The sequence below is a fragment of the Pelodiscus sinensis genome, chromosome 10, assembly GCF_049634645.1.
Source record: "Pelodiscus sinensis isolate JC-2024 chromosome 10, ASM4963464v1, whole genome shotgun sequence".
Lineage (NCBI taxonomy): Eukaryota > Metazoa > Chordata > Testudines > Trionychidae > Pelodiscus > Pelodiscus sinensis.
The window spans coordinates 55783424-55809749 of NC_134720.1; the positions used below are offsets into that span (position 1 = coordinate 55783424).

Genomic DNA, 26326 nt, shown 5'->3' on the forward strand with positions numbered 1-26326 from the left:
GCAGACATAATGATGAAAGTTGCTTTAGTAACCATTTTTTTTTTTTTTTTTTTTGCCCAAAAGTCTCCTTCCTTAAGGACTCCTAAAAGGAGTTATAGATGGAATAGGCCACCCTTTTGACCACCAATTAAGCCTAATTACATTACTTTAGACTCATTAATTTCCAGTCCTACATTGTTGTCTTTTTTTTTTAAACAGGAATGAACTCAACATAGTCCGTATTGCCTTATTGATAGGACTTTTTGTTTGAACTAATTCAGTGTTTCTGCATCCCTTGTGTACTCTTTCCCATCAACATTTGTTATTACAAGTTATTATGTGACATCTCATGAAGTTCCGTGCACTTTTCATAGTTGAACATACAATTTGGGTAAATGTTAGGACCAGTTATCACAAGAGTGTTGGGGAAAGGGCAGGTGACACCTATGGAGTTTGTGGGGAAAAATGCAAGGAGTACCTGGTATGTGCTATTCGCTAAGCCTAGTGTGCGTTGATGGAACAAAGTGTGCAGCTCTCTAGTACATTTAAAACTGAGAGAAGAAAATCCCCAACCAAAGTTAAAAGGCATAATTATTTCTTGAACTACTAACATTGCAAGTATATGTGACAGGTATGTGAAAAAAGCTAGGCCAGTATTACTTCCAGGAATAGAAGTATTATCAACCATATTTAATTAAAGTCTAGTTAAGGCTAACACAACTCTGAATGCTGGAGTTTTGTTTGAAATAATGACACATTCTTAGAAATATATATATATATATAAGTTGAGAGCAACTGAAAACTTAGGGTGGTGAAATCCTGACAGTTGATATGTGTGCAAAACTCCCACTTGACTTCTTTGGGACCCAGCTTTCACTTCTAAATAGCATGTAGTGCGCACATGTGTGACTCGAGGACTTCACTCTTTTCCCTCTCCCCTCGCCCTTTTCTGCTTTAGGGAAAACACTGCATTCTTGATGTGTCTGGCAATGCGATCAAGAGGTTGCAGATTGCCCAGCTGTACCCAATCTCCATTTTTATTAAACCCAAATCAGAGGAAAACATCATGTGAGTAGAAACAGTATACCTTATGATCAATTGTTTCAAAGACCGTGAAGGGTTTTTGGGGGGGAGGGGGAAGCTATAAATGATTTGAAAGATGGTATAAAACTCACTTTTGAAACATGTCATTGCTTTATGTGTGTAACTTTCTATGTGTGTAAGGCAGAGTGGATCTTTGATTCTTGGTCTCTGGTACTCATTGCGCTTGCCATCCGCCAGAGACTGGAAATTCTAACAAGCAGCATCCATTGGCCCGAACATGCACAGTAGTTCTCATCATGCTTCAAACTGAGGGAATAGGAGGCAATGCAAGACAAATCCTCCCATAATTCCTTCATACAGCTGCATGACCTGAGTTGGAATCCCTGCATCCGCAGATTTCTCATTTTCTCATTATAGCCTATAAATAGATATAATATATAGTTTTACTTAGTATAATATGATTAATATATTTGTTCTTTATCTGTACTAAGGAGTCCCTCCTCAGGGTCTGGGACTATGCCTGCTTTCCTGTGTTTCAAGAAGTATTTCTCTGGCCCTTGCTCCTTTACCATGAGCATCAAACACAAAAACTGATTCCACCTGTAGTACAGGACAGCGATACAGTAAATTCAGGATTCACTGGTGTGGCGTCCTGACATGTCTCCTGCTCCATCAATGATGATAAACGTTCATCTGTGTGCATTTTCATATGCTCCCTCAGTATATCATGCCAGCTCTGTACAGATAGCTAGCATAATAGACTTCACAAGAGCCCCCAAAGACCACAAACTCAGATAAGATATGAAGGTACCTGAGTCAGGTTTATTGTTAAATGAAGTACATTAATAAGTGTCGGTAGCCAGATGGCCTCCGAGCGCCTACATATTTGTACCCGGGACAATGGATGCAATATGAATTTCACTGTCACTCCCTAGGCCGGTCAAAGAATTAAGTTGAGATACCGCAATATCTATAGACAGAAATGAACAATCAAGTATACATACCACATGAATCATCTTACACATTAATGACATGTTTGGTACCTACCCTTGTATTTTCCTCCAAAGCTGTCACTACGCATTGTTATGCTTTCACGCTTGTTTCAAAATATTTTATCATGTACTTAGCTGGGTGTCCCTCTACTGTCTTGATGGAATGTATTTACATATTTCATGGGCTTTTATCAATGCTAACAGTTCTAGTGCCGAGACACTGACTTTCAGGCAAACATCGGCTTTGACACGGCCTATTTCTTCAAGCTCTTTCTTTCTCCTACACCGCCATTTGGATATTTGCCAAGTTCAGCATCTGTCATTTATTTCCTCAGCAAACACACAGAGTTCATGAGCTGAAACTCAAAAAACACCCTGTGGGAAAGGCTGACACCACATTCTGATATGGACCAAGGGTACTTGCACTCTACATTGGCCCCAAGAGACAAACAGCATCCCAGCAAGTACAAATTTGGAAGCAGGGACTACTGCTGTTGTGCCCGAGGATGACTTCTACAATGCTTCTGTCGAAACTAGCTGCACTTTCACAATCCCAAGAACAGATCCCCACCCAAGTCTGTTCACCAGGTCAGGTGAGCCTTTGCATGTAGCTCCTTAAGCTTACCTACATTGAAAAACCCCAGGCAGGAGCGTAAAATGCAAAAGAAAAAGGATCCACCAGTTCTATTGGGGGCGCTGACTCCTAATCATGAAGACTGACATTTGCTGGTTCCATCTGACAGCACAGGTCTGTCTCTTGAAAGACCATACAACAGCAGTCTCTTGGAATACATCAGAATTGTTGATCCCTTTTATCAAAACACCCCAAATACCACACTATATGGGCATTTTTTTACACATCACTGAAGGGTCTTTCTTTCTCCCAGTCGCCCTCCCTTTTCTGACCTGATCCTTCCTGGAGCATTGCCACAAAGAAGAATGAGACTAATTCAGTGAGACAGGAACCATCTTTTCTTTGAATAATGTATCTAGGGGTGCTCCACCTCAGTCATTTGAAGGTGTGCATGCACTTCTTGAGCCCTTGTTTGGAGATTTTTCTGTTAACAGAATCAATTTGGCCTACACATGTCTCCTGTACATCCTTGTGCTGCACACCACTGATGAATTCAGTTTTGTAAACTTTATAGGCTACATAGGCCTGCACAGGTGAACTGCCCTTTGTTCCTTCTCAGCCATCTCCACCTGAGATGAAGCCCTTGCGTGCCTACCTTGATCATGCCTTTGCTAACATCTTTATAGTTTAGTATTAGTTAATATGAGAGAGTTGTTAGCTAGCTAGTAAGTAGATAAGTAGTGAGAGGATTTACTTTGTTCCTCTTTCTCCACTAGAGAATTTCACTTTCCTGGCAGGATATGCCTGGCTTTCCAGGATTCTAATGTTGCCTCTTTTTTTTTTTTTCCAGGAGGCTGTGTCAGGTAGTGATGGACACTTTCTGTGAGTGCTGCCTCATAGTCTGTCTTCCACAAGTTTAAATTTTGTTTGGCCCTTAAATCCAAAGCAAGCAAGATCCTGAAAATGAAGTTAAGGCTGCTTCTAATGGGTCTCTCCCCAGTTAGGACCCTCTATACCATTTCAATCAAAGCATCAAACACTATCGGTACATAACTTTGGTATGCTCTAAGATTATGGTACTGTCTGCTTAATTTGCTACCACATGCCGTCTTGGTCCTTGGTCCTCCACTCAGTGTCATTTAGATACTCAAAAGACTTATCAATGGTGAATGAACTGGAATTTCCACTGCGTGTGTATATCAAACACATCTCTGTATCAAGAATCTAGTTTTCCTTTGTCGAGTAGTGTCCCCGTGGGTGCTCCGCTGAAGGTGTCGGGCTCGTCCCAGCGCTGCAGGTTGGAGATTTTTCATCAGCAGTAGCTCTGCCGGACCACGCATGCGCGCTTGATGCCTCGCGCCGTTGACACCCTTTTGCGGAGTGCAGTCCGGCCCCTCCAGTTCCTCCTAACCATCCATAGCCACAGACGGAGTCCAGACAAGCTCCTCCTCCATTCTGAGGAGAAAAGGAAAACAGAAAAAAACTAGTTTATTCGTTAGCCCAGTTGTTGTGCGTAGCCTTTCTCGTTAGTTATAGTTCTTACCGTTCAGTACTAGTTTAAAAATATATATTTTTTCCTGTTTGTTCCTGTTTTGGTCAAAGAAAGAAAGAAGAAAAGAAAGAAGGAAGTGAGAGAGAAAAAGTACCTAAAGAAAGAAAGTGAAATATTCTCAAACAGAGACAGGACAATTGCCATCATGCCTGGGTCCCCCAGGTTTAAAAAGTGCACAACATGCCGAGACGCAATGCCTGCGTTTGATGGTCACTCGCTCTGCATCAGGTGCCTCGGAGAGGGTCAAATCCCTCAAAAGTGCACTCACTGCACTAAGTTAACCACCCGAGCCAGGTGAGACAGAGAAATGCGGCTCAAAATGCTTTTCTTTAATAGAGCAATACAGCCACCAACCACAGACTCATCGGCTGACAAGACTCCTGTGGTGTGCAAATCTCACTCTATCTCGTCTGTTAAAAGGATCTCTGCACCTACCAGAAGTACAAGTGCGGAAGATAGATCTGGCACCTCGGGTATGCCGCTGTAGCGGGGTTCCCGCTCCACCACAGCGCCCCTGCCGTCTGCTCGGGGAATTATATCTGCCGGCAGGTGGCGCGGTCTCTTCGGGACACTGCCCTCCGGCAATGTCCACAATAGCCTGAGCTTTTTCCCCCTTCCGGGGGATGGTTCGTTGTAGGCCAGCCGGCCTTTAGGAGGCGGATCCTCCGCCTTGGTACACTGGATGGCTAGTCCGTCCTATGGCCCTACCGTGCCTTAGAGTAGTCTGAGTCCTGGCCCTTTAAAAGGTCCGATCCGGGTGCTGGCCGGGTGCCAAAACCCTTATACGGATGCCCAGGCCCTCGAGCAGGGCAGGGCAGCAACTGCTGGCCAGGCCCCAACGCAAGGCGGGGCCGCAAACAAACCCACAGGTCTGTAGGAGCTCCTAGTTCAAGAGCGGGGCCAGCAGTGCAGCTGTCGCAGTGGCAAGGGGGGTGGGAGACTGCCACCCGGTTAGTAGGTGGCAGGGGGCGCAGGCCCACCCACTCCACTGCGCCCCGGCCCAGGGGCCCTGGATGCAGCCGTTCAGCTGCTACGGGCTCAGCAGGGGCTCCAGCCTGCAACTTGCTGGCCTAGGGCTGTCCTCAGCCCATGCTACCCCCTGGGCCACTCCTCGTCTCCCCCCCCTTCCCCAGTACCTGTAGCCTCAGCGGCCTGTCGGGGAGTTGAGGCCCACGTCGTCTCCACAGGGGCCGGCGGCCCAATCCAGGGGTTAAGAGGTCGGAGCTTTGTAGTGTCCCATGGGGCTTGTCCAGCCCGGCGTTCCCGTACCCACCGGGGGTCCAGCTGGTCCAGCGGTGCGGTCCCGTCCTCTGGGTCCGCGAGTGGTTCAGCTGGCTGGCCAGGCCAGGCCTTAGTAGCCTGGGCAGGGAGTCTCTGGCCGGCCTCTGGGAAGGTGGCTGAGGGCGGCCTACCCCGGGTCTTAGCCTCCCCAGGCAGGAGCTCCAGCCAGGCCTCTGGCTCCCTCGGAGGCTGGCTTCTGACTGAGCTCCCAGGCAGCCTTCTTATAGTCCTAGCCCCGGCCTTTGACTTCCGGTCAGGTGAGGGGGCAGAGCTAGGCTGTCCCCAAAATGGCTCCCAGAGGGTTTCTTCTGCTTCCGGCTCAGAGGGCGGCCATTCCACCCCTCTACAGCCGCCCAGGCATGACGGCGGCAAGGCAAACAAGGGCCGAAGCACATAGACTCCAAGCCCCGACGCAGTCAATGACCCAGCACCGATGGTGCAGGCGGCACCATGGCCAGAGTCGGCAACGGCACCAAGGAGGCATGCTAACACAAGGCTGGTGGCCTCGGCACCAACGGTGCTGACAGCCTCAACACCTTGCCGGCGGCGCAGCCGGCACCGGAGACATCCACAGCATCGACATCGTCATTACTGATGCCAACGGCACCGTCCGAACCAACAAATACATCGGAACCAGGCTATGTTGTCTCCGTACCAACCAGCCCACAGCACATAGCTCCACCTCCTGTGCTTATCTCACCAATACCTACAAAGGCACAGCGAAAAGCTAAACATGTCCGCACGCCCTCCCCTAGCCCGGATCCAGCTGTTTTTTCTCCAGAGCCTCCTTCACCAACTTAGTCTCGCTCTGGAAGCCGACAACATGTTCTGCATTACATTTCATCCAGAAAACAATACCTCAGATCACCATGGCGATCCCCGACGCCTCAACACTATTATCGTGCTCACCACTCCCAATCGCCCTCATACTAAACAGTGAGGTCAGCCTCGCTGAGGTCCCCAACACCTTCGGTGTATTCCCACCATTACAGGAGTACAAGCAGGTATTCCCTCACACATATCATCACAAGCAACACTACAATTACTATTTATCACAAGCATCCATGCTCGCATAGTGCAGATTATTCTCGATCTAGATCACTGAGATACAGGCACCCCCTGTCCCCACATCATCCCGCCCAGGACAACCCGCCTCCTCGTACGGCTCCACTGACACCCACAGGAGAGGCGCCCTCGACCTCTAGCCAACAAGAGCGGGATAAGAACCTGCCTTCTGACTATGAGCAACACCACTTAGATTCTTCTATCGACCAGTCATCATCTTCACCTGGTGACGCAGTGTTCCAGGGGGCTTCTTCCCCAGCAGATGACTACAAGCAATTCCAGGAGCTTTTAAAAAGAGTTGCTCAGTTTCAGGAGGTCCAGACCACGGATGTAGCACAAAAACAACATCGCCTGCTGAAAAACCTACAGCCGTCCCAAAAATCCAAACTAGCACTTTCCTTTGATGAGACCATACTGGAAATCCCTAATGACATCTGGCAAACCCCAGCCTCTACACTTCCAACTAACAAATGGCCAGATAAAAAATACTTTGTTTCTTTTAAGGGCACAGAGTTTTTATTTACACACCCCCAGCCCAATTCCATTGTCATGGACGCCACACAACAGAGATCGAAAACTCCATAGGGCAAAAATGCCAGCAATGACAAAGATACCAAATGCCTGGACATTTTGTGCAGAAAAGTTTATTCGTCTGCCACAGCTACGCTGAGGATGGCTAATTACGCAGCTCTCCTTGTCAACCACAACTTCGACAACTATACCAAACTAGTTGCTCTATTGGAGCACTTACCTGACACCAAGAGACATATCCTAAAAGCAGTTGTCCAGGAGGGCTGTACAGCGTTTCAGATCGCCCTCGACATTGCCAACAGTGGCGCGAACCACAGCCACATTGGTGGTCATGCACCGCGCATTCTGGCTTCAGCTAGCGTCAGTTTCAAAAGACTTACAATCAAAGGTAGAGGACTTACCTTTTGACCGTCAGTTGCTCTTCGCCCAAAATATGGATCAAGTCTTCCACTTGGGCAAGAATTCTCGCACTACATTGAGAACTCTGGGAATGTACACGCTGCCGTATAGACGAAGGAGATATACGCCCTACAATAAACAAACCATTCTCTTATGCCGCATCCTGCTGTAGGCCATACAAACAGTCGAGACAGGAAACGCCCACAAAAACATCACCAGCAGTCCAGCAAAGCCCCCAATCAACAACACGCCCGGCAGCAGGTTTGACGTGTCAGTCAAGGGACTGAACGCCATCCCCCTAACAGAGGCTCCACATGATGTAGAGAGTTTATTCCATCACCGGTTGAGGCCATATCACCTGCGCTGGTTCGCCATAACCACCGATCATTGGGTCCGAGAAATTATCACATCGGGCTACACCATCCCTTTCACTACACTGCCTCCTCCCACCCCACCTTCCCCGTTCCTCTTCAGGTTCCCCTCTCACAAGCCTCTTCTGCACCAAGAGGTCTCACGCCTCCTTACCATCATGGCAGCGGAGAAGGTACCAGATCAATTCCAGCAGAAAGGTTTCTATTCCCAGTACTTCCCCCGGTATAGAAGTCTGGGGGCTAGAGGCCTATCTTGGACCTGCGCCGGCTCAACCACCACCTTCGAAAACACAAATTTAAAATGGTCACGTTAGCCTCAATCATTCCAGCTCTTGACCAAGAGGATTGGTTCGCCTCCCTCAACTTGCAAGACGCTACTTTCACGTAACGATACACCCAGCCCACAGGAGGTTCCTCCGATTTATAGTGGGCATGGAACACTACCAATACAGAGGGTTACCTTTCGGGCTCTTGGCAGTGCCGAGAGTATTTTCCATGACCCTAGCGGTCATCATTGACTACCTTCGACGTCTCAGCATCACAATCTTCCCCTGTTTAGACGATTGTCTACTGAAGGCTCCCACCTTAGAGAAGGCTATGTCGGCGGTCAACACAACCAGGGCAGCGTTTGAAGACCTAAGGCTTATTATCAATCTCGCAAAATCTTCCCTAACACCGTGCCAGTCTCTGGAATTCATTGCAGAGAGACTGGATTCAATAACTGCAAGAGCATACCTACCCCTACGCAGGTTTCATACCATCCAAGACCTAGCCCACACCTTATCGGCTACTCCCAAAACCCCTATACTTACCTGGCTACAATTGCTGGGACATGTGGTTGCCACTGTTTATGCTGTGCCTCACGCGAGACTCTACCTACGGTGCCGTCAACATTGGGTACTCACTGTATATGCGCCAGGTATCCAGAGCACACACAAGACAGTCTCTTTTCCCAAACATGTCAGGAACTCATTAGTGTGGTGGCGCAACCCCAAAAATATGTTATCGGGTGTTCCTTTCCACGGCCTGAAACTGAACTCCCATTTTTTGAGGAGTACAGGATCTGCCAAAAAAGCCCCCGCTGTTGGCAGAACCACAGCTAACTTTACTTTCACTTTTGACACTGAGCCTGATCGGCACAGCGTCAGAATGTGAGTATGCAAATTAAGCCCGGGATATTTAAATCCCAGGCTCATTTGCACTTCAGAAGTGCTTGATTTGCATCCCTCTGTCAGCAGAGGAATGCAGTCTAGACGTAGCCATTGGGTTGCAAGAGATGTTCAGTCTTCTCATTCCCAACTAGGACCACAACATAAGGAGACATTCAAGAAACAGGAGACTAGAGTAAATAAAGAAAGCACCCCTCAGATTCTTATCGCTTCATCTCCAGATGAGGTGGTCATTCTTCCACCACCATCCATGGATGATTATTTCTGGCAATTTCAAGACCTTTATAAAGTGGGTAGCCAGCTGTCTCCAAATATCACTTGAAGAGCTAAAGAATTCATAACCCAAATTGCTCTTAAAATCAGGAATAAGGGATCTTCCGGAAAAGGCTTTCTTTTCCGAAAGATCCCATCTAGACTGGCGCTTTTCTCCGGCAAAGCCCCGAACCGGAAAAAAGCGGCAGCCATGTTCATGCAAATGCCGCGGGGGATATTTAAATCCCCCGCAGCATTTGCAATTCCGACTAGTCTCATTAGCATCCCTTTTCCAGAAAAGGGTGTCAATGTGGACACAGTCTAGCAGTACTCATAGGAGAGCACCTCCAGCAGCTCCTGGAGTGGTCTCTCCCTGGGATGGTATAAGGGATGCTGTATACTACCCCCCCTTCCCTCACTTACTTTTTGTCACCAATGACAACACATTAGAACAGCTCTGGTCCAGCTTTGACTTTTGTCTTCTCCTCGTTGTTAGTCTTTCTCCATAGTTAATTTACCTGTAGTAATAGAGTAGCTGGTTGCCTTTGTGACTTTGAGTTAGATTGGGACATGCCCTGGTCCTTGGGGTTTAAACCTTGTTATTCTTTCAAATGGACTGTACCATTCAGCGACCTGCATACAAGTTGCCTGTGTTGCCTTGAGGAAGCACGTCAGCAACATCTGCAAGATTTGCAGGTCCTTTAAGCCTAGGTCTGAGGAGGAGCAGGACATTCAGCTTTTGCGCCTTCCTAATGTAGTCAGCCCTAACCCCAGCACACCAATTGGAGTCAGCCACCAAGAGCTCAGTGCGTAGTGCCCTGGCAGCACCATCCATCGATCAGCACCACTTTGTTGCCCTAATGAAGAAGTTAAGGAGGACATCAAGGGGCTTCTCATCCCCATCTTGGAAAGAAGGTGTCAAGTCAGCAGATGAGCACAGACCAGATTGGGCAGCATCCAGTCTCTGTCGAGCTTGTGGGGCAAGTAGAGCCCTTTCCCCCACCCGCCCACTCCACCCCTACCTCCCTAAACATGAGCAGAAATCTGTCTCATTCAGGTGCCCTCCACACTGGAAGCCTTGCAGGCTGCAAATGAGATACTGCGTGTGCTGGTATCAGCATCCCAGGCCTGCATAACTCAATGTTCCAGTGGCAAACCTGCACTTGGCATGGTAGGCTCTCCTTTGCATTGGCACCAGACTCCACAGAGGGAAAGATCCAGGCTCCACACACTGGCCCACGATCGCTGGACCTGGGAAAGACCAAACATGCTAACCACCACCCCCAGGACTATCGGACTGCATTTCAAGACAAAGGGGCTCATGGCATAGCTCACTAATGCGCAAGTACAGACACTTGGAGGCACATGCTCTGCTCACTGAATGACAACATCAGCACTGAGGATCCGTAAGCCCTTGGCACTGTTGGGACGTCAGCTCATATGAGCGGCACGGCCCCCTTCAAAGGAGCCCTCTTCCCAGTTGTCAGCCAGATATGGGCATCAGTTGCATTTCACTTCACATTCCATGTCATGATCTCAACACCAGTGGAGAAGTGCTAGGCATAGATTGCTGGCCACAGGACACCACAGATCTGCCATCCACAGTTGCTCCAGGAACAGCTGGGCTCAGAGGGAATCCAGATCCTTGATAATAGACTTGCAGTCTCAGGCTCAGTGCCGCTCCTGACACACCTCTACAATCTCCTGGTGGCCAAGTGGTGGGCACATGGAGTTTAGCCCATCTTCAGTCCAGGGCTTCCTACCAGTGCCAGACCAACTCCTCCTGTTGAGACCTCCAGCACCAATGGCACCACAGCCAGTGTAGTAGCACCAGGGTCATGGCTGGCGCCATGGTACCGCTGGCCTCCCTGGAGCCTTGCTTACCCATCTCCCATGACCAAGTTGGTAGCCAGGGTTTTGGTCAAACACTCAGCTCTCGACCCTGTGCAGAGCCCTCAGTTGCAGGGTCTGCTTCAGCCCTACAAGAAGAGGTGACGTCCCAACAGTGCAAAGGGCTTACAGATCCTCAGTGCTGATGCTGTCATTCAGTGAGCAGAGCATGTACCTCCAAGGGTCTGTACTCCCACATTAGTGAGCTATGCCATGAGCCCGTGTCTTGAAATCCAGTCCGATAGTCCTTGAGGGGTTAGCATGGTTGGTCTTTCCCAGGTCCAGGAAGAGGTGCTGGGCAGGGCATTGGATGCATAACCTTCTTCCTTCTTATACCCACACAAGGTGATCATGGCCTCTTCCATCCCACAGGAGAACGCCAAGGCCCTCCAAGTACTGCTGAAGTGAGTGGCTTCCAATCCCAACTTGAGGGTAGAAGAGCTAGTGAAGCCCTCTGATACTCTGTTCAATGAAGAATCAGCTACAGTGCCAGCCAAAGTGGCACTGCCACTCCATGATGCAGTGGCATGCATATCGCAAGTACTGTGGCAAACTCCATCCTCCCTGACTTCTGTCTCTTAACAGACAGAATGAAAGTATTTCATCCCCGCCAAGGGTCACAGGTACCTATACTCCCACCCAGCCCAAAACTCTTTGGTGGTGAAGGCTCCAAACCACAGGAACATGACAGGGACTCTTCAGTGACTCCCCCTCCTTCCTCCCCCCCAAAATAAAGACTTTTGTAGATTGAACCTCTCTGGTTGAAAAATGTATTTGTTCTCCAGTTGTCAGCTGAGAGTAGCAGAGTACCAAACATTCGTGGGGAGGTACAACTTCAACTTGTGGCGGAATATGTCCAGGTTCAAAACCTCTGTTCCAGTGACAGATAGAAAGACTTTGAAGTGCTCCTAGAGAAAGATATGGCAGCAGCCAGAGCAGCTCTCTAAGCAATCTCAGGTGTTGTGGACACAGCCGGTTGGACGATGGCCTTGGCAGTGTTCATGTGCGGTGTCATGTCGTCTTCTGTCTGGCCTGTCAACCAAGACCCAGAACTCACTACAGGATCTTCTCTTCTATGGCAAGGCCTTTTTTGCGGAGCAGTTTGATGTTAAACTTTACAGTCTGAAGGATTCTCAAACAACACTGAAGATGTTTGGCCTGTATGTCCTGACCCATCTGCACCAAGTGTAAACCACAGCAGACCCCACACAGGAGAACCAACACCACCAAGAGTGTTCTCATAAATTGTTCACACCCTAAAAGAAGCACTCCTGGCAACCTGAACCAGCCCCATAGCCAGAATAGTTCAAGGGCAAGTAGGCTATCTAGAGCTCATTTTGATGGAGCGTTCAAGGACTACTACCAGTCTGCATGATCGATCCAGTCTCCCTCCCCTTCTCCAACTGACTTCCTCATTTTTTCCCAGTATGGGCATCCATTATCTGTTGCGTTCACTCTCTCTGGATTCTCAACATCATCTCCAGGAGTTACACCCTCCAGTTACTTTATTCCACTCCTACTTGCCCACTCCCATCCCTCTACAGGGACCTTTCTCATGAACAAGTTCTTGAACAGAAGCCCATCAACTCCTTTGCTTGGGGGCAGTGCAGGTTGTCCCAGTGGAGTTCAAGAACAAGGGTTTCTACTCCCGGTACTTTACCTACTACCGTATGGTTTCCCTTTCCTCGAGCATCCCCTCCTTGAATCTCTAAATCTGGTATGCTGCCCTTGACCTTCAGGACATGTACTTCCACATCTCCATTTTCAAGAGCTACAGGCACTTCCTCCACTTCATGGTAGGTGAGGAGCACTAACAGTTTGTAGCTATCCTATTTGGCCACTCAACAACTCCAAGGGTTTTCACCAAGTGCATGTTGGTGGTAGCAGCTTACCTTAGGTGTCCAAATATTTCCATACCTCAATGATGAGTTGGTCAAGGACAGCTTCAGGTCCCGGGTATGGAGCCATATTGCACTCCTCCTGTCCATGTGCAGCACCCTAAGCCTGCTGGTGAATAACAAAATGTCCATGTTAGTACCAGCACAGAGAATAGAGTGCAGTGGGGCAGTACTGGACACCGAGATCTCCAGAGCATCCCTCCCCGGGACGGTTTCAAGACACTGACAGAATTCACTGTGAGTGTCTCCCAGATCCCAGTTATGACAGACAGAACATGGTGGCATGCACTTAGGTCATCCGTCATGCCAGATTCCACATGCATCCCCTGAAAATGTAGCTGGCATTGGTCTTCTCACAATCCAGAGACTGAACGATCTCATACTTACCTCCCATCAACAGTGGACAGTTCTGGGGATTGTGCTGCACAGAGTCCCATTTCAGAGCTGCCCTCCTGCTGTCCAGCTGATACTGAATGCATCAGACCTCAACTGGAGAGCCCATCTAGAGGACACCAGGTCCTAAGGCAGGCGATCCCCAGAAGAGATGGGCCTGCACATTAATGTCAAAGAACTCAAGACAGCGTGTCTCATGTGCAAGGCCTTCCACCCCCACCTAAGAGGGAAGATAGAGTCCTCACATACAAGCAGCTTGATGCTTTATATCAACAGACAGGAAAGAGCCTAGGGCCATCGCACTATGGAATACCTGTATTGTGCGTGATATCAATCCGGGGCCTTATCACCTCCAAGGATCCCTGAACTCTCTTGCAGACCTTTTGAGCATAGACTTCTCTTCTCACCATGAGTGGCTACTGCATGCGGAGGTCACCCACACAGTCTTCTGGAGGTGGGGCACTCCCCAAGTGAACCTGTTCACAATCAGGCAGAACTGCTGCTGCTCCCTGTTTTGTTCCAGTCAGGGCCTGGGTGCATGCTCCCTCTCAGAGGCTATCCTCTGATCCTGGGCAGGGAATATGCTTTGTTCATTTCCCCCATTTCCATTCATCAGCAAGGTCCTATAGAAGATCAAAAAGGATAAGGCCATGGTCATTATGATAGCTCCAGCATGGCTCTGTCAACACTGGTTCAGGACCCTGTTGAGCCTTGCAGTGCTCCTCCTGTGGCGGCTGCTGTTCCAACCAGACCTCTTGTCCCAAGAGCACAGTCGTCCCTTCCACCCCTACCTCACATCTCTGCACCTCACAACGTGTATACCGCAAGGCTGAATCGAAAAGAATAGTCCTGCTTGGAGAGCGTTTGCCAGTTCCTCCTTGAGAGAAGGAAACGTTTTTCTAATCAAAGCTACACTGCCAAATGGTCAAGATTGGTACGTTGGGCAGTGGTCTGTGGCATCTCCCTGACAAAGGCCCTAATCCAGTCGGTCTTTACCTGCTTTATTTGCAGAACCCAGATTTGGCACACTCCTCTCTTAAGGTGCATCTGGTGGCCATTTCCACCATCTGTCCCCCAGTGCAGGGCCACAGTCTTCTCCCTTGACATGACGGGTGGGTCCCTTAACATAAGACTATAAGAATGGCCGTACTGGGTCAGACCAAAGGTCCATCTAACCCAGTATCCTGTCTTCCAACAGTGGTCAATGCCAGATGCCCCAGAGGGAGTGAACACAACAGGTAATCCTCACGTGATCCCTCTTCTGTCACCCATTTCCAGTCAAACAGAGGCTAGGGATTCCATTCCTACCCATCCTGGCTAATAGCCATTGATGGACCTAATCTGCCTGAATGTACCCAGCTCTTTTTTTAATCCTGTTAAAGTCCTAGTCTTTACCGCATCTTCTGACAAGGAGTTCCACAGGTTGACTGTGCACTGAGTGAAGAAGAACTTCCTTTTGTCTGTTTTAAACCTTTTTTTTTTTTTAATGGAGGTATACCTATCTCATGGAACTGGAAGGGACCTGAAAGGTCATCGAGTCCAGTCCCTTGCCTTCACAGCAAGACCAAGTACCATCCCTGACAGATTTCCTCAGATCCCTAAATGGCCCCCTCAAGGATTGAACTCACAACCCTGGCTTTAGCAGGCCAATGCTCAAACCACTGCCTATAAATTTCATTTGGTGACTCTTAGTTCTTATATTGTGGGAATAAGTAAATAACTTTTCCTTATTCACTTTTTCCCTACCAGTCATGATTTTATAGACCTCTATCATATCCCCCTTAGTCTCCTCTTTTCTAACTGAAAAGTCCAAGTCTTAGTCCCACCATGGAACTTGAACCCAGGCCTATCTAGACAGATTGCTGCAGTGAGTTTGGAGCTGCAGAGAGCTCACCACAGCGGGCAAGAAGCCTCTGCTCTCAGTATTCACGAATTTAGCCATTTGCGATGGATGTGGGAACACAATTGAAATGCAGCATATATGGTACCAAACTCATATATATAATACAGTAAATACAAAAGGTAAAGCAGGGGGAGTAATCAGAATTGTTAAAAAGCACATTTATCTGGATCACATTAGTGGAAAAAGGAATTCAGAATACTGCAAATGTCAAGGATTTTCTGTAGTAATGCATATGTGCCAATTATAATTGCTGTTGATAGATGGACAGGAAATCCTAAAGGATTAATATATGTAAACAGTATGGGTACAGTAAAGAATGGGACACACAAACACTATCCCAGTATAAAAATGGGGATGAAATAAACATAGCCTGCAATAAATGAATCAAGGACAGATAGTTTTGTGAGTAGTCAGCCTACATTAAGTATGGGCAATAATTTTTGACAGGGAGCCAATCCAAGATTTTGGAAAGTGGTTGAGGGATGCATTCTACCATGATATTAATGGAGGAGATGCAGAGTCTGGGATGGAGGTTCAGTGCAGAAGGGAGCTTGGGTAAGGGATTGGGGTGCGGAGTCTGGGAGGGAGTTTGGGTGAAGGAGGCAGTTGTGACATAGGGAAGGGCACTGGACTGCAGGGGTTTGGGATGTGACCTAGGGTAGGAGGGTGGTGTGGTCTGGGGCAGGAGACGGGGATACCAGATCTGGGAGGGAGTATGGGAGTAAGATGGGGACAGATGGTTGGGGTATGTTGGGGGGGGACAGAGGGTTGGGGAAATAAAGGGGTAGGGTGCCAGAAACAGGCTGTGGCCAAGAGACTTACCTCTCAGCTGCCAAACTAGCCTGCCTGCCTGAAGAGCTAAGGCTTGCAGTGCTTAAAACCTTTCCCAGCCAGCCTGTCTGCTTGCCTGGCCATGTGCTTCGTTGAATAACTGAGTGGAGGTGAGGGGGCGTGGTTCTTTTTTAATGCCTGTTATTCCAACAAGCAGCTCACATTGGCTGGTTTCTGGCCAGAAACCAGCCAATGGGATTGTGCTGGGAAGGAGGCAGCTCCTGAAACTTCCCCCCTCCCCTCTAATTTTCAAACAGAAATGGAGCCCTGCAGCTACATTTCTGCACGGTGTGCGGGGCAAGCAGAAGAGCCTGTCTGGGGCTCCCCACTGCCTCTGCGGGCCAGATCCAGTGGCTTGGCAGGCTGGATCCAGCCCATGGGCTGTATTTTGCCCAGGACTGGCCTAAATAAACTTCTGAGACTGCTAAAATCTATCATTATCCATCTCTCTTTACTTGATAAGGGAGCTAAATCCGACATCCCAATCCAGACCCATTTTACCTCATGACCTTGTGTTTGGATGAGCATTTAGAACTCTCTTGCTCAACAGCTGTCCAAGCCATTCTTATTCACAGTTAGAAAGACTCAACTAGGAACTGCTACCAACCTAAAGGAAACATTTTTCTATTTTTTTAGGCTCAACATAATCAGTGTTCCTCAAACTCTGCTGGTATCCCAGTCATTTTAGATTATCTACTATTATTTAAATAACATGGATTTCTTCATTAGCTCACTAAGGTCCGTCTTGCAACAGTCGGTGCCTTTCTTCCTCCAGTAGACAGGTGCTCCATTTTCACTTACTTACCCTACAGTGGTTAATTTAATGAAGGACCTTTGTAGGTCCCCAAGCTTATACCTCAACAGGACCTCTATCTTATCCTGTCAGTGCCCACCAGACTACCATGTGAATCTTCGGCATCATGCATTACACGTGCTGGCTGGAACACAAAGCGAGATCCTACACGTATGCAAAATGGATATTGCTTGTTAGAATTTGCGGACTCAAGGTGCATGGTGTACATACATGCTCACATGTGCAATGTAGACAAAGGCCATGCATCTCAAAGAACTTCCAGTTACAGGTATGGAATGTAACCTATAATTTTATATTGAGGTTGCTTAGTGGATTTCATTGTTAACCCCAGTGTCTTTGCCAGATGCCAAGAAATGGCAAGCCAATCTACTGCACTCCCATTGTAGCCTTTGACTTCAGGCTCCCTTCAAGAGTTTTATAAATCATAGATTCAGGAACAGGAGGAGACTACTTTTTTTCCTAAGATTAATATTCAGGAGGCAGTTTAATAATCCTGTTTCAAAAGACTCAGCAGTATTTGGTAACTACTTATTTTTTCATAATATATTTCATCGCAGGGAAATGAACAAACGTTTAACAGAGGAGCAAGCCAGAAAGACCTTTGAGAGAGCCATGAAACTGGAGCAAGAATTTACGGAACATTTCACAGGTTTGTATCCCTCATTACGGTTCTCTTCAAAGAGTGGGATTGTCGTACCTGACTCTGCCCATATACTTCAGTTATGTACTTTGTCTCCATAACTGGCCTATGATGAATGTTTTAGAACATGTAAAAATCATCAGACTGCACTGTACTTATTTAAAAAATATTTGTATCAATTCATTTTTTAACGGAGAGACAATTTCTTCTTTACTTCAGCTGGTGAGAGCATGAGAACTTTTCCTGTTTTACTAGTTGTTGAAACTGGAAAGCCTGAGAATTTTAACATAAAGGTTACTCACTGGCATCTCATGCCTTTCCAGAAAGTGAAGGGTGGCTAAAGCTCTGAAAACCAGGAAATTAAGGTAGAAGGGGGAGCACGCAAAGTCTCCTCGCATCGCCAGGGGCATGGGTGTGCATGGGAAACCTTCAGGGAGGGCAAAGGCGCTCCCCAGCCCCGGACCAATCATGATCTGTGGGTGGAGAAGCAGGGAAATATCCTGGCCCTGCCCCTTCCGCTTGAGGCTCTGTCCCTTCCAGTGTGGCCCGGGCAAAAAAATTTTAAAGTGGCACCTGGCAAAAAAATTATTGCCCACCACTGGGCAATAGTCAAGAGTAGGTAGCATCTGTTCAGGACAGCTCACCTAAATATAAGGCATACGTTGTGTAGCAGTAAAGAGAAGGTGTTAGATGCTGCCATACAGTGGTTGTGCCTTTGAGCATGCACCCCACTGCCTCCCACCTCATCCCTCAAATGATTCACAAACCAGGGAAAGATGGGCATTCAGCCACTTACACGACTGGCCTAATTCCGTAGCCATGCTCAAAGGTCACCTACAGGACTGGATCCCATTCAAAATGAAAGAGAATATGGAAGTGGTGGCTGATCCACCTTATAACGTTTAGCCCAATGGTTAGCACCCTTGCCTGGGATGAGGGAGACCATTGTGCCGTTCCCACTTTCCACCGATCCTGGCTACTATGCAGAGGAGTAGCACCCATCCAGAACCTCACACACAGAGGGACTAGGCCCCCCAATCCAGCTCACACCTAGGAGCTGCAGAACATTGGAGCTTTTTTCCATTGTTTCACGATTTGCTTAAAATCAAGCTTAATCATTCAGAAATTTCTTCTTGTCAATTCTTTTAATGTTCATGGGTGCAAGTAATCCAGTCTTGCAGATTTAGAAGTGTTTAAGTTCATAGCTGCTGGTCAGTGGATAGGATGCTAGATCCAAGAGATTTGAGGAAACCCAGTCCGAATGTTTCCCGCTCCATCTCAGATATAGGGGAACTCTTCCCCCCACATGCTGCCCTGGGAGGTAAGGATCCATGTGCCAGGATCCAGGAGTATGGGGAGAGGGTCTTTCCTGTCTCCCTGCTGTCATATACTCTACCCGGTTGTGTCACCAGATCCCAGTGAGAGAGACTGCTGCTTTGGCAGTGGCGTGAGTGGTTTTTTAGAGTGTGTGAGTTCAGTGTTTAGTTTGCCTTGCTGGTCACTCAGCTCAGCCTGAATGGAATTTCAAGGAGCAAAGGGGAAAAAGTGTTTTTCTAGCCTAAGGACTTTCCCCTTGTCAGATATCAAAGCCTGGCTGCAAACAATGGAGATTTTAGAATGTCTCCCCCTTCCCCCACAAAAAAAACAAAAATATGTTTTTATAATAGAAGGTGGTTCTAAAAATAGAATCCAGAATCCCATACTATCCGAGGGAGGGATTCACAATAGCGTGTTTTTTCCATAACTGCGTACTATGACTCAACCCCTAAACTGAAAACTCATAAAACAAACAATCAGAAAGAACGTGCAATACTACTCTTTGGGGCAGGACCATGTATTCCTATGTGCAGGGCTCGACAAACCACAGTGAAATCCACTTGCCAGCCCTGCACCGCGTATGCGCCAGATCCGCATTGCGCATGCGCACGCCGCCGGTGAACGGGGCAACCGGCTGAAATCTACTCGCCCATGGCGAGTTGATACACAGATTTGTCGAGCCCTGCCTATGTGGTTATATATTGTCTTGCATAAAACATTCGATCCTGATAGGTACTTTTAGCTATTATCCAGGAATACTACCTATCATGTACAATGAGTTGTGTACAAGTATCACAAGGAATTTTAAACCAGTATGGTTCCTATGACACCATATTGACAGGGGATGCTCTGAATAGTGACTGTTCATCAAATATTTTTGCTAAGTAACAGAAAAAAAAGGATGAATATATTTTTTGCTAGTGGTATTTGTCTTTGTGCTTACAAAGAAGGCATAACTTTGTAATCATAAGAGCGGCCATACTGGAACAGACCAAAGGTCAGGCTAGACCATGTAAAATTAATAAGAACCATCTGAGCTTTAGTGGTATATTGAATTAGAGCAGCCATTAAGCTTCATTACTATGTAATGTAAAATGCTGTCATAGATTTAAAATGTTTTAAGAGCTAGGAAGTGGAATAAGAGGCAATTAGCAAGTAATCATGGTTCAGTAATAGTACTGGTAGTAATGTGTGTATTAACACACATGTTGGAATACAGTGTCCTGCCACAAATGGCAGCACTATACTTTTTTTTTTCCTGTTGAACTCTACTACGTGGGTTCTCAGCCCTGGAGGTGAAGACCACAATTAAGATGAAGCTGTAGTCAAGATTCCTGTCATTTCAATCCAAAGTGTTTTAAGAACTCTATCTAGTCCTGAGTCACATCAGACCATAGTTTAATCTAATTTGAGTCAGAACACACCCACCTCAGTTCATTTATAGTGCTTCTCTATCCCTAGTGACAATATATACAGTAGATAAGGTATGAGTGTAGATTAATCTCACAGGGGCAGTCATGTTAGTCTGTATCTGCGAAACCAATGAGGTGTGTCCTCTGGCACCTTAAAGATTAACAGATTTATTTGGGCATAAACTTTCGTGGGTAAAACCCACTTCGACAGATGCAACTGAAAATGTGTTTGGTTTTTTTTACTCGCAAAACCTCAAAACCTTATGTCAAGTAAATCTTAGTCTTTAAGGTGCCGTAGGACTCCTCGTTGTTTTTTAGTGTAGATTGCAACTTTATTAACTGTTTTTAAAGCAAGCATCAGAAGTAGAGGATTAGAGAAATAGCATTGGTTAGCCCCATCCTTCAATCCCAAATGATGGACACTGCTAGCAACCAGAATCCACCAGATGACCTATTTTTCCTTTCCTTGTTCATGATCTAGATGAGTAGTTCCTCATTCTACATTACATAGAAGCCCACACCACCATTTCACTTGTAACTGATCTCAAAGATTTATTTGTCTGCATTAGGATTATTAACTAGCCCTGCTGTTTTAAGCTCCTGTCCTGGATAATTACACAAAAGGTGGGACAAGAAGAAAACAAAAAAAGAAAACCAGAAAATAACAGATCAACCCAAACTAACCCTCAGAGGTATCTGAGGAAGGCAAACAAACAAAACAAAACCCAACAAAACAAAAACAAAATAGGTAACAAAGCTGCACATGCCAGTCTATGGTGTGTAAGAATGCCTTCCTGATCCCAGAACGCTATACAGTGTACACTGACCAATTCAAGGCCTTGGGGAAGCCCTATGCCTCTGAACAGACTTTAACACCTTTTACTCACAATAAACCAGGTGGTTCTTCAAGTGATTGCTCATGTCCATTCTGTGTAGGTGTGTGGGCACTGTGTACATTTGTCATTGGGAGGGTTTTTTTTCCCTTAGCAGTACCTGTTGGGCCAGCAGGGGAGCCCCTTGGAGAGTGGAGCTGCTATATCGGTCAATATACGCTGCTGCTGGCCCTCCACCACCCTCAGTTCCTCCTGTCCGCTCCGGACAGTCTTTGGAATCTGCTCAGTTCTTGCTTAGCAAGTGCTCCCAGCAGTTCTGACCTGTCAGTAGTTCTGTTGTTTGTTAGTGTTAGTTCGTATCTCAGTTGTGAATAGTTTAAGTGGCTGTTAATGTGCAGAGCTCCCTGGCGTGCATGCCTGGGCCAAAGGCTTCAAGCCCTGCATTAAGTGCCAGAAGCCTATGCCCTGCAGAGACCCCCAGGACCCTAAAGAAGCCTGCCTTAAATGCCTCAGGGAAGCCCATCTGTCGGAGGCCTGAAAGATCTGTAAGGCTTTTAAGCCACAGACCAAGCAAGAATGAGAAGATCATATTCATGGAAGCGGCTTTCCACCCGGCACCGGAGCCAGTACCAACAACCCACAGAGCACCGGCTTCAGTGCAGGAGGCACCAAGCCATTCACGAGCCTCTCCAGAGCCACGTAGGCCTTGGCACCAGCCGGCTCTAGTAGCATAGAAGATATGGAGACCTAGCCGGGGCAGGTCGCCGTTGAGGTACGTGCTGTTAGTGAGCCCTCGAGGGGGTGGAGGGTCACGTTTCACCAGCATGATTGGCACCTGGACCATCGAGGTCAGGTTGGCACTTTTCCAGCCTGTGTCAGGACTCAAGCCTGGTAGAGGACCTTCCAGAGCCCTCGACGCCAGACAATTTTGAGGCTGTGAGGGACCTCATTGAGCTTACCTCATCCCCAAACTCATCCCCGGGCCTGCCAAAAGAGCATCAAGCTCAGGGGCACAGGGCCACATCCACGGCACCACCAGCTCTGGCACCTGACGTGAGGGTCCACCATCACTCCACCCCAGTGCTATTGACCTCGACTTCGGCACCTGCTGCAGCAGTACCACTGGTACCAACTCTGGCACTGAGCCAGGACGCACGTGTGGCACTGGCGGTGTATGTGCCCCATCCTCAGTGGCAAGCAGGCCAGCACTGTTGCATTTGATGATGCCGCCTCCCTGGCACCAAGGAAAGCTGGAGTCTATGGTTCGACACGCTCCTGGGCATAGGTCACCAACTGCAACAACTACGGTACCGCCCTGGTCAACCTCCAAATATTCAACCAATTTGGAGGTGTAGTCCACCGCATTATCACACGGCTCTAGGTCAAAGTCAAGGCACAGGTCCTAATGCCAGCACCATAGCATGCTGGGGTACTCTGGACACCAGCAACAGTTCTGAGACTCACAACCGACCCTGGTGCAGCTGGCACAGCAGTTCTGGCCACCCCAGTGGAAGGCTTCTAGTCAGGACCCCCTGGGCATATCACCAGAGCCAGGAGTCTGAAGTCTCTGGGCCCAGGCCCCTCCATCGGCAACCTCACTGACCTGCTCCCCAACATTGGGCCAGTTCCTGCCCCGGGGCAGCCTTTGCCCAGACTCTTGGTCAAAGGAGGCCATCCTCATCACTGCCCCACATGCTGGCATCCTCTGTGGTCTCCCAGGCCCCCTCGCAGGCCCGCAATGGAGGTGACAGGCCTCAAGGGGTCGTCTTCTTCATACCCTGACAAGGCTCATGAATGCGTGCTGCCATCTATGGCCTCCCTGGACTCAAGGTTGCACCAGGACCTTCTCCATCACCTGATGCAGAATCTGGGGGTACAGGCTGAAAAGGTGTCAGACGACTCGGATCCAACTGTCGATATTCTACAAGCCAATGTGCCTGCCAGGGTGACCCTTCCAGTGAACAAAACCATGACAAAGATCACAAAGACACTGTGGCAGACCCTGGCCTCCATTCTGCCTACCGATAAAAAGGCTGAGTGCCATTATTTTGACCTGCAAGAAGGGAATGAGAATCTCTTATCTCATCCCCCTCCGGGATCCCTAGTGGTTCAGGCAGCTAACCAAGGGGAAAGGCAGGAACAGCCGGGCGCAACACCCAAGAACAGGGATGCCAAGAAGGCTGATCTGTTGGGCAGGAAGGCGTATCCTCCAGGGGCCTTCAGCTCCACATAGCAAATCAGCAGGTGATGCTGAGTCACTATGCTTACAACACCTTGGCTGCAATGGACAAATTCATTGAGCTGCTCCCACAAGACACCCCCCCCCCCAAATTCAAGTCCCTCTTAGAAGAGGGCAGAGTAATATCCCTAGCGGTCCTCCAGGTGGCCCTGGATTCCGCGGACACGGCAGCTTGCACCATGGCCATGAGCCTAGTAATGCACTGTAACTCTTGGCTGTGGGTGTCTGGAGTACCTCCAGAGCTCCAAACCACTATCCAAGACCTCCCTTTCGAAGGCATCTTCCTGTTCTGACCATCATCTGCACGGCCTTAAGGACACCTGAGCCACCCTAAAAACCCTAGGGATCCACACGCCTGCCCCTCAGAGGCACTCCCTCTTGGGCAAAAATGCCCCTAGGCCTCCCCAACAGGGAGCCCATCAGGATTTCTCCTACCATAAGGGCAGAAATGGTAGCAGGAGAAATAGTAGGCATCGCTCCCGCCTCTCATCAGACCAAGTGCGAGCCCCTCTAACATGTCCCAGGGCACATGTCAAGGGTTTTGAGGGTGTGCCAGGGGACAGCATACTAGCCTCACCTCCCTAGTTTTTAGATGGTCTATTCCCTTTTTACTGGGCATGGGAATCCATCATCTCTTACAGTTGGGTCCTAGAGACAGTTGGGATAGGGATATGCCATCTCCTTCCTCTCACCTCCCTCTTACCCCGTCCCTCTTCAGGGATTCCTCTCACTAGCATTTCCTCTGGGAGGAGGTGCAACAGCTCCTAAGACTGGGAACCGCCGAAGTGGTCCCTCAGTAATTCGGGGCAAGAGGTTCTACTCGTGGTACTTCCTTGTGCCCAAAGAGAAGGGGGGGGTGTTCTGGCCCATCATAGACCTCAGGGGCTTAAAAGCCTTCATCGCCAAAGCCAAGTTCAAGATGGTGACACTGGTATCAATCATTCCCTCCCTCAGCCTTGGAGACTGGTATGCTGCCCTCAGTCTGAAGGACGCTTACTTCCACATTTTGATCACATCCCATCACAGAAGATTTCTGCATTTTACGGTTGGCCCAGACTGTTACCAATTTACAGCCCTCCCCTTTGGGCTTTCTACGGCTCCCTGAGTTTCCACGAAATGGCCATAGTGGCAGCCTTTCTAAGGAAGCAAGAGGTCCAAGTATTCCCCTACCTTGATGACTGGCTTGCGCGGGTCTTGTCCTCCATCCAGGTGCTAGTGGGCTGTTGGCCTCACATGCCAGGCCTTCCTTCCCTGCCTCAGGGGCAGGACAATCCTCATCCTGTCTGACAACACAACAGGCAGGGTGAGGCGTGTTCTCCTCCCTGTGCCAGGAAGTCCTCCGGCTCTAGGAACTCTGCACCGGGGTGGATGTTAACCCAGTTGCATCCTGTCCCCCTTGAATCCCAGACACTCTGGCGGCCCAGCTGAGCCTGCCACAAATGGTCCCTCAGGGTTTCCCTTCCTAGTCCTTTTTGCAACATGGCAGAACAGGAAGTGCTCCAGGTTCTGCTCCCTCATGGGGATGTGCCAGGGGGTCTCTGGGAGACACGCTCCTTATCCCCTGGCCCAAGGGCTTGCTTTACGCATTCCCCCCATTTCCTCTGGTGCACAAGGTGCTTCTGAAAGTGAGGGAATTCAGGGCCGCCCTCATTCTCATAGTGCCAGTTTGTCCCAGACAACATTGGTTCACATCCCTGCTAAACATGTAATGCGAGAAGTCGATTGCTTCTCCCCCTCCCACCCTCCCGCACTCAGATTTCGTAACTCAGGACTTTGGCAGGCTTTGCCACCCGAACCTACGGTCCTTCCACCTAATGGCCTGGAAGCTCCATGGCTGACAGCAGCAGAGCTCCAGTGCTTGGAGTGGGTGCAGGAAGTCCTGCTGCATAGTAGGAAACCTTCCACTAGGGCCACCTATCTGGCTAAATGGAAGCGCTTCTCCATTTGGGCTGCTCAGAAGGGTACCTCCCTCATGGACACCTTGGTCCCACTGGTTCTGGACTGCCTCTTTGACCTCAGGGCCCAGGGGCTGTCCTATCAGGGTTCACCTGGCGGCTATTTCCGCCTTTCACCCGGGCTCTAGGGACACGATGCTCTTCACACATCCCGTGGTCCAGAGATTTTTACGGGGTTTGGACAGACTTTACCTGCATGTGTGTCAGCCTATCCCCCTGTAGGATCTAAACTTAGTGCTGTTCAGGCTCATGGGGCTCCCTTTCGAGCCCCTGGCAACGTGTTCACTACTGCACCTCTCCTAGAAGGTGTCCTTTTGGTGGCTATCACATAAGCCAGGTACATGTTCAAACTGAGGGATCTCACATCAGACCCCCCCCATATTCAGTATTCTTCAAGGACAAGGTCCAGTTACGCCCCCACCACGCCTTCCAAAAATGGGGTGTCACTTTCATATGTGTCAGAACATTTTTCTCCCATTTTTTTACCCAAAGCCCCATACTTCAGGCAAAGAACAGGCACTACACACATTAGATATTAGGAGAGCCTTAGCCTTTTGTTTAGAAAGAACAAAGCCCTTCCATAGGTCTCCACAGCAATTTGTAGGAACTGCAGAACAGCTAAAGGGGCAGCCAGTCTGCACAGAAGATCTCCTTGTGAATTACAGGAAGTCTTGCTGCATAGTAGGAAACCTTCCACCAGGGCCACCTATCTGGCTAAATGGAAGCGGAGTGCTATCGGCTGGCTGGAGTACCAGCTCCTCCCATCATGGCCTACTCCCCTACGGTCCAAGCCTCCTCCACAGCCTTCATGGCTCAAGTCCCAATCCTGGACATCTGCAGGGCCACCACATGGTCTTTGATCCACACTTTTACCAGTCATTATGCACTGGCTCACCAGGCTAGGGAAGATGCAGTCCTGGGTAGGGCTGTCCTCTGCTCAGTTGAAGGTTAGAATTCCAACCCTGCCTCCTAGGGTTTCTGCTTTAGAGTCA

At 48.6% G+C, this 26326-nt stretch overlaps 1 protein-coding gene across 12 annotated transcripts in view; it reads left to right on the plus strand.

Moving 5' to 3' along the window:
- The window catches only part of DLG1 (discs large MAGUK scaffold protein 1), a 360129-nt gene that overhangs the window by 331525 nt on the left and 2278 nt on the right, over positions 1 to 26326 (plus strand). For all 12 annotated transcript variants that reach the window (XM_075938333.1, XM_075938326.1, XM_075938327.1 and 9 more), the window contains 2 exons: positions 938 to 1047; positions 17496 to 17587. In XM_075938333.1, coding sequence (XP_075794448.1) covers positions 938 to 1047; positions 17496 to 17587 — 202 coding nt within the window. The remainder of the gene's footprint in view (positions 1 to 937; positions 1048 to 17495; positions 17588 to 26326) is intronic.